General features: G+C 42.1%; 1 protein-coding gene across 10 annotated transcripts in view; it reads right to left on the bottom strand.

The window, feature by feature from the left end:
* Nucleotides 1-17,600, bottom strand: part of EPHA6 (EPH receptor A6) — a 510,917-nt gene that overhangs the window by 11,016 nt on the left and 482,301 nt on the right. For 9 of the 10 annotated variants that reach the window (XM_021401686.1, XM_021401644.1, XM_021401659.1 and 6 more), the window contains 2 exons: nucleotides 7,765-7,958; nucleotides 5,307-5,456 (listed from right to left, as the gene is read on the bottom strand). In XM_021401686.1, the coding sequence (XP_021257361.1) occupies nucleotides 5,307-5,456; nucleotides 7,765-7,958 (344 nt within the window). Of the gene's footprint in view, nucleotides 1-5,306; nucleotides 5,457-7,764; nucleotides 7,959-16,117; nucleotides 16,183-17,600 lie in introns of those variants that run through there. The other variant, XM_021401696.1, reaches the window with a different exon arrangement.

Here is a 17,600-nt window from a genome sequence, read left to right as displayed (position 1 = left end):
GATATTGAGTGACTCACAGGCCAGAACAGTTATGGGGAGTTGTCAGAGGAGCCATGTGAAGTTGAAGTGACTGCAGGAGAAATTACGGGACAAACTGAAAAAAAAACATACATGCAGCAATACATCTCCAGAACAAGACAGTATTTAGTCAAGGCTTTTAAAGGAGATCAAGGATGAAACGACAGTAATGTGAGAAAGGGATACATCAGCTCTGTTGCACTTAAAATTTTCTTGGTGCCTGAGACATGGAGAGTGGTGCCAGACAAAGTTTCCAGGAGAAGCCTGGGAAATGCAGACCTGTGAGTCTAAAATCATTACTAGGCATAGTAGAAAATACAAGAAAGAATAAAATTATTGAATTCCTGAATAAATGATCTACTTTGGAAGCGTCACTGTGGCTTTTGCAGAGAGAAGCTTTGTTTTATAAAGTTGTTTCCTATGGAGGAATCACCATGCACATGGTGAAGTTGCCATGTGCATGGATGAAGGTGATCCACTTGATACACCCTACTTGGATTTCCAAAAGACTTTAGAGAAGGTTTCTTATCAAAGGTATATAAGGAAAATGAGCTGTGTCATAAGAAGCTCTTTCCATGAATAAATAACCAGGTAAAAGACAGGATGTTAGGAGTAGATTGTCAGATTTTACAATACAGTCATCAATGGAAATCTGCAGGGACCAATGCTAGGATAATGATGAACATTACTGTTCAACAAGTCAGTAAATGGTCTGGAAAAACAGGTGAGCAAAGAAGTGAAAGTGTCAGATAGTGAGACTGAATTATTCGGGGTATCAAGGGAAAGGGCCAGCAGTAAATAGTTCTGTAAGGATCTTATAAGACTATGCCATAAAACAGTAGATGAAATTAACTGTAGGCGAATGTAAAGTGATACGTATGGGAGAAAACCTGTTCTAGCTTCATGTGTAAAATTTCTGAATATAAACTGACTGTTACTACTGTTTATACAGATAGTCTCAGCATCAGAAATCAGACTGAGCTGACATCGGTAGAAGCTGGTATTTGCGCATTCACCAGTGTTGAGACTATCATCCATGGGAGTGCCTTCAGAAATCTTAGTTCTTGTATGTGATTTCTGAGTCACATAAGTATTTAGAAGGTGTTTCAGTTTCTTCTCATTACTCAAAAACCTCAATATTTTAGTCAATGTCTGCAGCCATTTATACTTTTGCTCCCACAATATCACTTTGATATTTACAGTTGATACATCCCAAAGAATCCCATCTTCCAGTGCCAAGGGATATTCCCCTATTTAAGGTTGATAATTCCATACTAGTTGGATTTTTTTTGTGTTGTCCTCAAATTGTTCTTCATAATGCTGAAGACAAAATGTATCAGTAACTTAGCCCCTCAGAAACCACAGAGATTCATTTGATAGCTGTCACTGTACAGCATGCAATTTTACCCTGTCACATTTTCACATTAAGAAAAGCTTTTTTTGTACAGTATTTTTTTTCTCTAGTGCACTGATCTGAAACTTAAGTTCAGATATGCCTGAAAGAGCTTCCTAACAATTAAAATTAAGGGAGCAATATACAGGTGTTCCATGTATAATATATATATATGGAATTTAAAAGGAAATCAGGAGAAATGTTACTGAGAAGTGACTGACTGACTTCCTTTGATTTATAAATATTGAAAAATTTCCTTGGAAATACCCTAAGAATAGAAACAGACACACTAGAGGGCTGGGCAACACCAACTACATGAAGTTTAACAAGAGGAAGTTCTGGATTCAACATCTGGGACAGATCAGTCCTGGGTCTACATACAGACTGGTGGACAGAGGCTGGAGAGCAGACTTGCAGAGAGGGATCTGGGGTTCTGGCTGACAGCAAGTTGTATCTGAGTCAGCAGCGTGCCCTGCCAGCCCAAAGGGCCAACCGTACCCTGAGGTGCATCAGGCCCAGCACTACCACTGGGCGGGGGAGGGGTTGTCCCGCTATGCTCTGTGCTGTGCAGCCTCATCAACTGCACCGGGTGCAGGTTTGGGTGCCACAATGTAGGAAGGACATACAACTATTAGAGAGTGTCCAAAGGAGGGCTATGAAGATGGGGCAGGGTCTGGAGGGCAAGGTGTGTGAGGAGCAGCGGTGGTCCCTTGTTTTGTTCAGCCCACATAAAAGGAGAATGAGTGGAGTCATCATGGCAGCCAACTGCTTAAAATCTGTATGTTTTGTTAAGGTTTGACACTGACATTGAGAGGAGAGAGGAGGGCGGAGGAGTGCAGTGATGTGGCGGTGTCTGTGACAGCAGCAGGACGAGTCACACTGGGGGTGTGTGTCAGGAGGCTGTAAGAGAGGCAGCACTGTGGCACTGCGGCCTAGGCCTTGGGTGAGTGCGGCATGCACCTGCTCACAGCCATGGCTCGGGTAGTCTTCATCACCCTGGTGCTGATGGGAATCATCCCATTGGGAATTAACCTGGGATGGGGATATGCACGAGCACGTTCAGCTGCATGTGGAACAGGTGAGTCCAGACATGTCTCGGCCACTGCACAGCATGGAGCAGGGGAGCCATGAGCAGAGTGGGGTTGCCAAGGGAGCCCCGCTTTTTGCTGCCCTGCAGCACTGGCAGCTCTGGGCCTTTGCTGGAATCCTCTTCCTGTTCTTTGGCTTCTGTTGGTGCACCAGGAAAAGAGGACGTTGGCCAGAGAGCAGCAGCAAGCTTTGAGCCTGTGCTGCGATCCTTGCCATCTTCTTTGGGCTCTGCTTCTGCCTCAGGAAAGTGGAGTGTAATCTGGTCTGCAGCAGCAGACCTCCAGAAGCAAGGAGGACGAGGAGGACAAGGAGGCTAAAGAAGGCTGTGACTCAGATGAAACACGCTACCTGGGCAGAGTTTGGGCCGACAGCACCCAGTGGCCAGCGCCGTACATGGCCAACAAGTGCCAGCTGGTGGAAGAGCTGGTGGATGACCTTCTTCGTGCCTGCCAAGGATGATCATGCCACAGATTCACACACCTCAGCTTCCACCTCAACTGTCTGCAGACCTGCACTCGTCTGCTGGTGAGCACAGGCTTTTTGCCCCAAGCCCTGAAGATGGTTGTCATTTGCCACCTGACAACCATAGCCCTCTAAAGCCTGGAGCAAGAGGAATTGCCCCTGTGGCTGGATGATTTCCTGTGGAAATTCTGCTGCTGCCTGGAGAAGAAACACCTTGACTGCTTTGTCTTAGGATACGAGAGGGAGATTTTCACTCTATGATTTGCAGACGTAAAATGGGGAGGAAGTCAACAGGCAATCCTCCAGAGCATCTAGGAATGTCAAGACACCCTTTTAGACCATTTCTTATTAGCATCATAGAGCTACCTCTTTCATTCTTGCGTTAATTTTTGACTGTGCAGCCTTACATTTTCTTTTACAGAAATTTCAGTATGTTATGTATATTAAAATAATGCTTTAGCCAACTGTTTGGAGGAGAACAGAAGGACTTCTCCAGTTTCCCTTTGGCTTTAGGCTAAGAAAAATGCTGAATTTCCTAGATTAACAGTGATTTTTTGCCATGCCCTAATCTGAAAAACTCTTGGCCCTAATTTGTAGTTTACACTTCAAGGTAAGTTGGCAGCATTCCTGTTCATGCTTCTGCAGTACTACTCCACCAGTGAGGCATGGCACATGGATCATGCTTCTCAAGAGTTAGTCTCTGCACCATGTAGCATTCTGTTGTAGACCTGCTGGTGCACAGTATTGCCAGCTGAAACAGGAAGGCATACTTAATACAGCATAAATGGATTATTTGATATAAGCAATACAGTCTTCCTGAATAACCCAGTCCAGAAAATGAAAAAACAGGCATGCCTGGCACCCTGGCTTCCACCTCAACTGTCTTCAGACCTGCATCTGTCTGCCAATGGGCACAGAGTTTTCCCCTCAAGCCTTGTGAATGATTGTGATTCTCCATCTGACAGCCATAGCCCTCTGAAGCCTGGCACAAGAGGGACTGCCCCTGTGCCCAGAGAAGAAACACCTTGACCACTTCCTCCTAGGATAGGAGAGGATGCCTGAGGACATGGTCTTGTTGCCACCTTCTGAAGAGCTGGTCTCCTCAACCTCTTCCAGCACCTGGTGCAGAAGCCAGCTAACCTCGCCCAGGTTCTGCACAAGTTTGAGGAGCTGTGAGATCAGCTCATGAGAAGGCTGACCCTGAAAGATGTCTCCACTGACACTGGGAGAAGTTGTCTCACAAAGAGCTGCATGTATGGAACTCACAGCTGGTCGCAGATGAGGATCTGCTGTTCCCAGAGGAAGAAGAGGTCAGGATGCAGAGAAAAAAGAGAGGGAAGGTCCCATGCAGCAGCCCAGTGTGAAAAGAAGGAACACCTTTCCTAGGATGGTCTCCACACTGCAGTGGTCGGTAATGACAGTAGTCGGTGTTGTAGCCAGCATAGTTATCAATTTTCACCCTGTCTTCCTCTCCCATTGACTGGCATGGCCAGAGTGACCATTTTGCCGAGGGTGTTGCATTCTCCCTCTCAGCTGTGGCTCCACGGGGCCCAAGTGAGAGGCACTGCTAATGGGCCTCATTGTGTTCACTGGGGGTAGGGTGGAGAACCTGCCCATCCCAGACAGTCCCTGCATGCTGATGCACAGATGCCAATCAACTGCTTGTGTGAACAAACTCCCCAGGGCAGTGGGCATGGCCCCGAGCTGCCGGAGTTCAAGGAGCATTTGGACAACACTTTCAGACAGTTTGGATTTTTGGTGGTGCTGTGTGGGGCCAGGAGTTGGACTCAGTGGTCCCTGCGGGTCTTTTCCAACTCACGATATTCTGTGATTCTATGATCGAGTAGATGATTAGGAATTAATGGGAAGGGGATAGACAGCAAAATAGGTAGTATCATTATGCTACCGTACTAATCCATAGTTTTTCCAAACCCTTATGTTCTACGTTTTTTTCACTGCAAAAATGGAGTGAAATTGAGGATGGCTGAAGAAAGGCAGCAAGGTATGGCACAACTTCCACATGAGGAATCACTTGGGCTTGATGATGTTCATGGCAAAATAAGAAAAGATTATGCCGCTTATTTCAGTGGTCTAAATAAAAACCAGTTTCCCAAGGAACATTTAAGGATGCTCACTGCCTGAGCTTTACTAGCATGTGGTGTGGTTACAGATAAAACTATCACTTCTGGGTTTCCTAATCACTACTTTCTCCTGCATTGTTTTGGTAAAAACTGTATTTATCTTCTATCAGCTTAGATAGGAAAAGAACACATCACAGTAAGTCACTGCAGCATGCAAACAAATTCAGATTAGTCACTACAGAAATAATAGATTGCATACTTACTCAATACTCATTCTTGAAACCATATCTAGAGTTGTGAAACCTGCTGCCATGAAGTTATTTTTATATTGACCCATTTTTATGGAGTCCAGCCAGTCACTAACTGAAACAAACAAAGGAAATTCTGGAACTTCACCAGGTGAATCTGGCATTCTGAAGAAACAAAATGCAAAGGTCACCTGAGCAGTATAAAATGATTCTTGATTTACTCTGGAAGACATTATTTTTAATAAAAGGCAGAAGGAACGAATGGGGACCCTGAGATGTAAAGGTCAGGTCTCAACTGAAGTTCTCTTTAACCCATTGTCTAAAGCTTATAGATGATATTAGTCTACACATTTGCACTTCTTAAACAATACACTTTTTAAAAGCACAGCAACTCAGTAACAACCACGAACAGACCAATCCCAGTGTTCTTACTGTGACCATAGAGCGTTCATTTGCAGATGTTACATGTTTCAGGGTGATAATTGTTTGTAAATACGGCATTAGAGAGCAAACAAAATTTAACCTGAGATATCATTTAATAATAATAACATACTGCAAGATAGTTTTTCTGTGAAGTAATATCAATAGATCATTTTTTGCTGTGCTATTATGCAAAGGGAACACTGATTATAGCAGCTAGAAATCTAAACCTAAAAAAGCAAGAACATTTTGTATCTTTTCTTTTATACAGAATTATGCAGAATACCAAATAAAAATGAAGAAACTAGTTTGGTTTCATTTCTATTTCATTTCTTTTCCCTAATATTGTGCAACTGGAATGGAAATATGGGAAAAAAATAAAACAATCAGGGGACGTATATTTCCAGTCTTCCATTGTCTACCATGCTGATGAGGTCTCAGAGCTTTCACAGACTATATTTTGTGCAGAGAAACTGTAAGGAATAGAATGCAGAAACAATATACAGCTGTATATAAAAGCTTTATGACAGCCTTTAGAAAGAAGATATAAATTATTTCAAATAATTTCTTTATCAGCAAATTCAGCTAACGTTGTCTGATGGAATACAGCTTTCTTATAATGCACCTCAGTACATTAATATGCTGAGTTTCAAGCATACATATTTGAATACCTTAAACACATGGATTTTCATTTATATAATCAGAATTATAGAGAGACAAGAGAACTCTGTTAGGCACAAGCCTAGTTTACACACTTATGGGGATTCCTTTCAATTTGAGTTACTCTATTCCTATAGAATACCTACTGAACTCATAAGATAACAGTAATGCAATAACTACTCAGATTAACTGCATCAAGCACTTCCAAACAAATGCAAAAATTTTCCCAAGGATAGCACAAAAAGAGCTGAACTGCAAGAGAACATGGACAAGTCTTTGAATCCTGGAATCTGAAATAATATTTTAAAATAAAAATGAATAAAAATGCGTGCTGATACTAAATGAATTGATGCAGGTACAAGTAGCAAGCCATATACATATATTTACATGCACACAAACATATACCTAAAGCAAGAGGCTACTAAATTTAGTTCATGGACATTAAGCCTTACAAGCCACAGTAGGTTGTGGTAGACAGAACAACTGTAGCCTTCTTTAGGCTTTCTTCATAAACACACCCTTCAACCTTCCCCACAGCAAGATACCAGCCTTAATCTTTTCCCTGTTGCTTATTCCTTTTCCAAGCAGTTCTTGATACTGCTTTATCCCCTTGAGGTTCTTAGCAAGACCCATCTGGGCAATGAGAATCCATTATAAGCCAGGGGATCTCCAACAAAGTGCCTTTATCTTAAGTTGAATTTCAGCTAATGAAGACAGTGAGGCCAACTGCGACTTCACTGATTTCAGTTGCTGCATATACACAGCTCAGATCACTCAGCATTTGGAAATTGACAATGTGTTTGACTACAGCTTCATGTCTCTTGTGGCTGCACATATTTCTGTAATATCATTAACTGATAAAACTTTGGACAACACCATCAAGAATTTGCTGTGGAAAGATAATAGTACAGTATGTTATTTGGGAACCAGTGCCATTCTTCTGCAGGTGTAGATTTTAGCAAGCTAAGATACCACTGCTTTCTGATGGAATTTACTCCAAGGCAGTTCAGAAATTGATAGAGCACTGTCTGATGGACAGAAGGTGCTAAATGGAGAAAAAAATTACAAAGAGAAAACAAACACATCAAAAAAGCATCAAAAAACTGAACAGATTCTCCAAGATTAAAGATAGAAAAGATAAACAGCGAACAAACAGAGCTCACGAAAAGAGAAAACAAAAAAAGAAAAATGCCCAATATAATCCACACAGCTTGAGAAAAAAAGCCCTTTTGCAACAGTGCATTACGACTAAAAGAAACCTCTAAAGCGGGTCAAAAGTACCCCCACATCACTGTGCATTTACCACTTTGGCACTCTCTCCCACTCCTACCCTAAACCACCTCATGACAGCCACCATAGCATATACAAGAGAGAGTACTGAAAAGGGTCTTACACAAGTACATCCTCCACTAGGGTATGAAGGGTGCTTGGATTGCGGATCAGTTTGTCCAGAAAGCTGACAATATCGCTAAATTTTGGACGGTGGTTCCTCTCCTTTTGCCAGCAGTGAAGCATGAGCTGGTGAAGAGAAGCTGGGCAGCCCATGGGAGCTGGTAGCCTGTAACCTTCTTCAATAGACAGTATAACCTAAAGCAATACAATACATATGATTACTGAGCATTAAACATTAAAAGGACAGTGTAAAGCTGAAAATTAGAAACCAGTGATAACAATACAGACACTATCGCTCCATATGTTGCTGGAGCTTCACTCAGAAAATCAGGACACTCAGTGAGACTGATGTTCTCCACAGATGGACTCAAGGGGAGCATCAACCACAAAAGCTCAACCCAGGACGTATGGTGCTTGTGAAGCATTTTGTTGGCATATAAAACAGTGGGCTCCATTTTAGGCTCTCTGCGCATCCAAGAAAGGAGGAGGAAAGATTAAGTGCCATTGTTTTCTTCCATTTGCAGGTTGATATTACAGAGAATGCAGTCATAGAATCATAGAATCATAGAATCATAGAATCATAGAATCATAGAATCATAGAATGGCCTGGGTTGAAAAGGACCTCAAAGATCATCGAGTTTCAACCCTCCTGCTGAGTGCAGGGTTGCCAACCACTAGACCAGGCTGCCCAGAGCCACATCCAGTCTGGCCTTGAATGCCTCCAGGGATGGGGCATCCACAACCTCCCTCGACAACCTGTTCCAGTGCGTCACCACCCTCTGTGTGAAAAACTTCCTCCTAATATCTAACCTAAATCTCCCCTGTCTCAGCTTAAAACCATTCCCCCTTGTCCTATCGCTATCCACCCTTGTGAACAATTGTTCCCCCTCCTGTTTATATGCTCCCTTCAAGTATTGGAAGGCCACAATGAGGTCTCCCCAGAGCCTTCTCTTCTCCAAACTAAACAAGCCCAGTTCCCTCAACCTTTCCTCACAGGAGAGGTGCTCCAGCCCTCTGATCATCTTAGTGGCCCTCCTCTGAACTCGTTCCAAGAGCTCCACATCTTTCTTGTGCTGGGGCCAGTAGAGCCACAAACTAAGCCCATAACGCCACTGCATAGTGGAACACTCCAGTGTTTGTATCCTGACAACATATTAATTTGTGGCAGTGTCACAATACAGTCAGGCACTACAAATGCACATTGGAACATCTGGCAAATTTACTTGTTGATCTTCTGATCTGCTGATCTTCAGAGTATAACTAATTCAGTCAACATCTTGCACAGAATTACAGCAAAGTAACATTATTTTGTGTAGCCTTTCTCAAAAGAAAAAACAAACAAACAAAAAACCCAACAACCAAAGCAGTAACCAACCAACCAACAAAAAAACTAAATAAAATCCCCAAACCAAACCAAAACTCTGAATATTCAAGTTGGTAGTGATAAAATAATTTTTTTGTTGTTACCATTTATACCCCAAAGTGAAAAAAACTTTCAGATTCAGCACATAAAGAAGAACATGTCTTTGGTCAGGATTAGGAAAGAAACAGATTTGTCATACATAAAGCACATGCATGAAAAATTACATTTGATTGGAGGCTTGTTTTTAGTAATGTTGGTAATAAATAACATTGTCCAACAGGACAGTAGCAGTACGATAGCAAGCAGCAAAATAAAGTAAGGTCCATGAAAACTTGGCAATATTAATTCTATGTAAGTTTTAAAATGCAAGAGGAAACACTGTTAGGTTCTGAAATGAATGGTGGCAGCAATGGGGATGTTGACAGAAATGACAGTCTTGCCTTTCTGTATGTAAAAGAATGGGAAGATAATATGCATTTGATCAGAAACAAGGTGAAGAAAAAAGCAACCCTGCTCCACACACGTTATCCTTCCATATAAGAATCCAACTCATGCTAAATATTCTCTAAAGTACAAACGATTCAACGTAATATTTATAATAATGCAATGCACTTATGAGAAACATACCTACTGTATTTATACCTCCTCTGCTTTAAGGAGACATTTATCACTTTCACACAGATGTATGTACATGCTGCAGACATATTAATGCAGCTGGAAGGGGGTACATTAAGCTATTTACAGCAAATCAATGTTTTATAGCACTAGCTGTAGCTTCAATATATTCAGTCTCATTATCCCAGAATATATCCTTGTTCTTTTTGAATTCTGAATTAATGTTGTTGGCTCTGCTTAGCAATGCCTAGTGCTTATGCTGAAAGCATTATGCAAATAAATAACGGTAATGAAGCCACATTAGGACCTCAGCTCCCCTTTATGGCATGGCAGAGAAAGGAACACAAATCCTGTAACAGTACACAGCGGGGTGCTTGCATTTTGCAAAATGAGGTGACTTGATCCTACAGTAAGCAGCCCCGTGTACTTGGGCAGAAACATGTACGCATGAAAAATGTGTTTCAACACCACAGGGAATTGGGTTTCTACGGGGTAAGTTTCAAAGCCATCAGTGGCAGCACAAGGAATGGAATTTGCTGTGGAGATCTCTGCATTCTGTGCACCTGTGAGTACTGACAGATTGCACGCACACAGATGGGACTTGCCATGCACATACGGAAGTGATATCTAGTGGTAAATTATAGGGCTATATGGTGATGCTTCCACCTGCCTTCCTGGCTACTTCTTTATTTCCTCGGGATTTGCTTCAACGCTCCAAAATCTGGGTTCCTAAAATGGCTTCTCTTGGAAAAATCCCACCAGGCTGCCAGAGAAATGTTTCCTCAAAGCCCTCCTACCACTGAATGTGCTCCCAGATTGCTACTGTTACAGACTCAGGATGAGTGAAATTCAGTCCCACATGCACGAAATGTTATTCGCAAAACTGTCAAAAATCCACTATCTCAGGCAGACTGTCAGAAGTGGCTTCAAAAAACCCAGGTGCTTATTACATTGTGGGGTACAGCTTAGGTGATACTTGTCATTGCCACTGCAGGAAATGCAGATATCACAGTCTTTACATTTAACTCTACCTACTGCAACCGATGCATTTCTGAAATGTTTTCTGTTTTTGAGGCAGAAGAAAAGCTTCTCTGCTTCCATCGGACATACGGCATTTGCTTGACACGACAATGGAGAATGGAAGAGGATTTTTTCTGAAATAAATTATTCATGAAGAAAGCAAATGCAACCACGATTTTGCAGACGTTATATTTTCTCTGGCACACTCTATTTCACAATATCTTTGAAAAAAAGCAGTTACAGCCCATTTTGTTTCCTCTCCTGCTGAAAAGGAACATTTCAGTATAAAGGGAAATGCCAGCTGTTACTGGAATGATTATAATTTCTCATTAATACAAGCATCTTTTAAAAATAATCTGCAAATATTGCCTCATTAGTATCCCTGTGAGGCAAGCCTTATTTTTAGAGTTGAGGAAGTAGAGTGGATGTGACGAGAGGTGTCAAACACTGCAGTGGGAGTCAGGTGTCAGAGGAAGAACTGGAGCTGTTTAATTCAGTATTCTCTACTCTGCTACTTGCACAGCTCCTATTTCTGAACAGAGGAATTATATATATATCCAAACACATGAGAGGAGAAGTATGACATTTTTCTGGATAACATATCATTACATATTATGTAATCTATCAAGATTATATATTTTAGTATCTTTTAAAGGTATTTGTCCTCGCCAACTTGAAGGCTGAAGAAGCCCTGCATGAATCATGAAAGGAGCTCGATGTCTGTACCTACAAGAAGGATATAGAAAAAGCTCCAGCAAACAACGCTAAGCCTTTCCATGTTGGCAAACCAACGTCCCATCAATTTCAGCCTGAAATTAGAACATGAGCTTAGTTTCTGTACATACTAAGCCCCGAGACTGCTAACAAAAAGGCTGATTACTGCTCACTGGTTCTGGCTTTGTGATGAATGTGTGATGGGTACGAAAAGGAGTAAACCATTTAAATACTCCATACTGCAATCAAATACTCTTTTCAGTGATGAGGATACTTAAGTCTTGTGGGTCAGCACTGAGGTGAGAAAAACGCAGGATGGGTTTATACATGTAAATCTTTTTGTCAGGTGAGAATATAAACTGTAAGGGAAAGGTTTTTTTTTTTTTTTAAAGTTAACTTAACTTATTATTTATGTGCTCTTTAATGCTTAGGCTTTTGGGTTTATAAAGGAGAACAGTCTTTTCATACACACCGATTACATTAATCATCAGTTTGATAAATACGTTTTATCATTTTTCTTTGATGTCAGAATCAGCTGTGAAGGTTGAACACAATTATAATACAAAAGTGGTCTGAAAAATGTGTATGGATTTCTATGCAAAATTGCATTCCTTAGTTTCAAAATAATTTCCAATTATTTCCATGGCATAATCCATAATTTCCATGGCATGTGAAAATAAAGCTAATAAAGCCATAATCTTTCCGATAGTTTCATTATTATCAATAATAAAGTCTTCGCTTTTGAAAGTTAACTGGCAGGTTTTCTAATGGCATAGAGGCAGAAAAAGGCCCCAGGGGACATTGTCCCTCTGTCCCGCTGACATCTGAAGAATCTGCCAGGAGAGAGAGGCAGCTGCTTGTGCCTCATGGTACTGAGCCAATCCCAGGTGCTTGCCAAGTGTTTTGAAATCTGTGGATTCAAGGAAATACTTTAGGGTAAGTTATTATTACTATTACAAGAAATTGCCATAAGTGTAAGGACTTTATTCTGTTTGCTACAGTAGTTCTCTTGCCTACTGATTGCAATCCATTAAATATTCTTTTTTTTTCTTTTTTTTTTTTTGAATGCCATAGTTCTGCAACATGCAATAATTTATACAATGGCCTCTAACAGGTGTCCCAGTAGACTTCACTCACAGCTGTTCTACAAACCAAACGCATGGAATATAAATCTTCCTTTCCTCACATGAGCATTAGCAAGGCAGGCTCTCAGTGCAATCTGTTCATCAGTACACTAGTTTCCTCGGAAAGTTCAATATCTTAGCTAATGTTTATTAATTAAGCAATAAGACATGACAGTCTGTGCAGCAGCCCTAATTAATGGACATCTCTGGTGCCTGCCACCCATCTAAGAAGTGCATTAATCAGCACCAACACAGGTCTGAAGTGACTTACTGCAATAATAAAATGGTTATTTACTTAAACAAGAAAATTTCTCAAAGTTAATAACATTTCAAGCCTCTACACTATACTGTGTACAGTATTAAAAAATGTATGAGAGACATTTTCAAACTCCGTTGCCTAAAGTTCAGCTTCCAAATCCCTGCTTAGGAATATAAATAGAGGATGCCAGATCTGCAAAGGTGTTGAGCCTCTCTGGCTTGCAGTAACCTGATGGGTACTTGTGAGCTGTGGCAGTCTCTGAAAATCAGATTGGGCTTATTTAGGTGACAGGTATCAGCTTTACACTTCTCTTTGCATCAGCTTGGATGTTTTGCTACCTGCGCTGGCTCCTTAAGCTTTCATTTCTGTGATGGAGGGGCTGCACAAGAGTCCCTTGCCAGAAGAAGTCTGGCCCCTCTGCTCATCTGCTTGTTTTCCCTCTAAAAGAGGGGAAATTTGGGTTTGATGTTAGGAAGAAGTTCTTTACTCAGAGGGCGGTGAGGCCCTGGCACAGGCTGCCCAGAGAGGCTGTGGATGCCCCATCCCTGGAGGCACTCAAGGCTGGGTTGGATGGGGCCCTGGGCAGCCTGAGCTGGATGGGGGGCTAGGTGACCTTTAACGTCTCTTCCAACCCAAGCCATTCTATGATTCTATGATTCTGTGATTATGTGATTCTATGATCTGATGGAAGGTGTGCTCATGTGGCAAGGAAGTGAAGCATCAGATAACACTGAGAGATCTTCTTCTGCTGTTTCTCCCTTTGGGTAGGGATGGGCATATAATTTGCTACCACACTAGGCATGTGAGAAATGTACATTTAACTGGCAGTTGCTGCCACTCAAAACAGCACTTAGCTGTAGTCCAAAAAGTTAACTAATTTCCCAAAGTTGTTTAGTGAAAAAAAGCAATCTAACGACAGCATATGAAATAATACCCCACATCTGAGGAGTTTGTAGGGTGAAAACTTCTGGTGCTCTACAAAACCCTGCCCAATTCAATAAATAAAGAAGATTTTTATCAAAACACAATTCCCAGAAAATAAAGTCTTGTACTGTTAGTGTTGCCAGATATTTTGCTGTTGCAGAATGTCAACTATACATTTGCAAGCCCTTACCAACAATTGTTTGTATAATACATCTTTTATGAATCTGCTTAGTGCATGCCCTTTCCTGTTACTTTCCCTGCCATCTATACAGTATCAGTAACCTTTGGGAAAGTCCTATTATTTCTGCAAAATAAGCTCATGTGGATTCAGGGTAACTTACTGTACTGAAGCATATGCCCCCAAATCCAGCGAAGTTAGCTTTACAATTGTCTGAACCCTTCTTTTCTTTTGGCTCAAAGCTTGCTTTCTGAGGTATGTTTTGTGATAAGACTCTAACTTACTTACCAAGGAGGCAAATGGTGGGTGTCGCCGTGTGGCAATCAACATCACCGTGTGAACATTCGAAAACATTTCCTTCAGGGCTGTTTGCCCCAGGAAGAGAGTGCTCAGGAGTGTTTACTGGCGGAAGATCTGGCCTGTGACCAAGTAGCGCCAGCTTGGTATGGGAGACTGGGGAATGCTACCATCGTATCCTGTGGAAAAACAGGATGCAGGTGGGCACCTCCCTGCTCCCTCTTATCTGCTGGCAAGGCCTGGAAGATGGGTTTTCTGCTGAGATCCCAAAGCCAGAAGCTGCCACTCCAGAGAGAGCTGACTCAACCACTAGCTGTCACTCCAAAGAGAGCTGATTCCACCAGTTTGGACTTATATAAATAAGTTCGTACTGCTGTTGGAGGTTGTCGTCGACCAAAGGGGTCGTCGACCAAAGGGGTTGGTCAACCAAAGCGGTCGGCAACCAAACAACAAGCCCTGATGACCCATCACCGGAGAAGATCAACGTCGGCGCTACAAACAACGCTGGACCCCTGGTGGTGACTATCTCTCTTGCTTTCTACAAAGACTCCTTGCTTTTTTTTTATCTCTTTTCTATTGCCCACCTTCCCTTCCCCATCTCCCTCAGCTACTAGGATTTGTAATAAACTGGTCGGGCTAACATTTGACCCGTTGTGTCTTAATCTCGCCGTCGGGTATACATATATTAAAAGAACCCCTTCTCCCTCCTGTAAATTGGAGCGAGACAACAATATTTCTAATAACTTGAAATTTCCCAACGGCACTTAAAGTCACTAAATGTATTTAGAAAGTCACAGGTACTCACTGTTAACATTTCAGCAGTGAAAGCCTGTGGGCAGGGCTCCAGAGAAAAGGAGCCCTTTTCACTGTGCACTGGTGAATAGCAGGGAGAGCTCTCAGGAGTCTGCATCATTAGAATAAGCAGCATCCATAGGGTCCATATCATTATTCTGTGCTAACAGATACTTATATTTTGGATGTACAAGTGATTAAATGTTGTTATCCTCCTTCTGTAGCAGAATATTTAATACGTCCTAAATGGAGGGGTCACTAATGAATTGTCATGGTTGTCATAGTCTTGAATAAATTGTAGGTTCTGACAGCACAAAGAAAACAGGCATGAAGCCTGATTTAAAGAACAGGAGAGATGGTTAAAATGAATTTCTGTGCTGTGTATGACTCTAAACTGGCCATTTGGGTTCTGCCTAAGGGTCCTATAAGTCATTTGAACCCTTCTCCAAGGAGGTGAATAGCAGGGCCAGACAGACTCGTGAAAGTCTCCCTCTCCCACTCCCTCCATATCCACTTGTCAGGAACAGAAGAAAAAGAAACAAGGGCTTGTGACAGAAGCTGTTGAAGGGAAGTATTAAGATTACAGAGGTAAAAGAGATGAAGGCAGCTGAGTTTCTCATAGAGAGTTAACCCAACACCAGATGAAACCACTCAGAACTGGAATAGAGACTGAGATTCCCCACGTGGTAGCACAAGACTGCATTACAGTGTAAGATGCAGCAGAGAGGCGTTCTCTTTCTCACACCTGCCTGAGTTGCAGTTACTCACAGCTACCCATGGAAGCCAGGAACCACGACAGGATTGGCTGTGTTCTGGCTACATGGGCGTCATTAATCTCTAAAAAAACATGACCAGTGTGCTGCAGATAGAAGTGAGAGGTAAAATACCAATTACATGGTGAAGAAATCTAGGTGAATGTCTACTGCTCATGATACGCTTAGAGTATCATGACAGTGCAACTGACAGGGGAAAGAGCAGAAAAGACTGTGAGCCATAGCTACATTTATGGGTAGCTCAGGCCCTCGACTAGGAAAGGCTAACTGGGGTGGAAGAGTGAGCCTTGCTTACCTGTGGACATTTTATGTTCTTACTGCTCAGAGGTTGCTGAGTGGAAAAGTGGCAGTGGGCACAAACTGAAAAACATGAAATTCCATAAAAATATGAGAATATATTTTTCTATTGTGAGGGAGACTAAGAATCTGCACAGGTTGCCCTGAGAGGTTGTGGAGTTTTCTTCCTTGGAGGTGCTCAAAACCCAGGAGGGAGACAGCCCTGAGCAAACTGCTTCAGCTGACCTTGCATGAGCAGGGAGGTGGATGAGACAATCTTGAAGCGTCCCTCAGCCTTTGCTGTTCTGTGATATGCTAATACCACTTTCTCAGGTTCATGTTCTGTTCCATCTCATCTTAACAGAAAGCTCACAATGAAACCAACCATTGCATCTGTTAGTTTGGGGAGTTAGAAAGTGTGAGGATATATGCACTTCTGGATACAAAATGCCTTCCATGCCATGCAGAATAATCAGGTTTCACAACAGCACATGTATAATGGACAGGCTGATATTGCCTTGACTGCATTCAGCTTTGCTTCTTAATGGAAGATTAGCTCAAGAATAGCACCCTCTGCTATTGCAAAGCTGCAAGAGATGTCCTAACTCCTTAGCTCCTAAAACACCACATCTCACGGTGTGGCATTTTAAGGAAAACAATGACTGTTTGCCATAAATCAGTGCTTGTATGCTGTGGCAGTTCAGGCGCTGATGGTAAGAGTTTCTCTGTGCAGGCTAGGAAACAGCTGGGGTACTCATACTGTTAGCCTGACTGCCTGTTCATCCACTTCTATTAACTTCAAACCTATCTGGCACACTTCAAGCAAATTAAACAAGTTGTTTTAAAATCAACAGCTGGGCAGAATATAAAGTTTGCTGTTGATATATTTGGTTGTGTGAAACAGAGACCTAAATATGTGAGAACTCTACATGTGGAGGATTGCACACTGTGCCCCAGGGAAAAAGTGAGCTTAACTCAGTTATCTAAGCAGAGGTGTTTAGTTTTAGACTTCCTAAAGTATCCTGCCTGGTCATCTTCAGCTGTTGCTCCTGAAGAACTTGGATCTCCTGTGTGTTCTGCATCAGCCACAGGTGCAGACCTTAGTTACTCTGGGTAATCTCAATTGTTAATGCATCGCCAGTTGTGTAAAACAGAATTGAGCCTACTGGACTCATCTGCTTATCTGACAATAGATCTGTGAAGTGTTAGTTCAGGTAGTACCAAAACGTGTCTTCTGAAGGAAAAGGTGTATCTCAGCTCAGTGGTTGCTCTTGAGATGGCCAATTGGCTGCCTCTGCCTGGTTGATCAACGGGAGGGCAGCTCAAAACCAGGAACAGCAAGTATTGTCCCATACCTAGTATTAACTGAATAGCAGAGCAGGGAGCTGGGCTGCTGTCTGGTAGATGTGTAGGGAGGGGATAGAGGCTGTAGGTACTGTTAAGGGGGAATGATGTACAGGAGAGATGATCTTATTCCAAACGGTAAACTCACAAGCAAAATG

This window comes from Numida meleagris, chromosome 1 (assembly GCF_002078875.1).
Source record: "Numida meleagris isolate 19003 breed g44 Domestic line chromosome 1, NumMel1.0, whole genome shotgun sequence".
Lineage (NCBI taxonomy): Eukaryota > Metazoa > Chordata > Aves > Galliformes > Numididae > Numida > Numida meleagris.
Note: the sequence above shows the minus strand (reverse complement) of the source record. Positions and strands in the feature narration are given on the sequence as shown.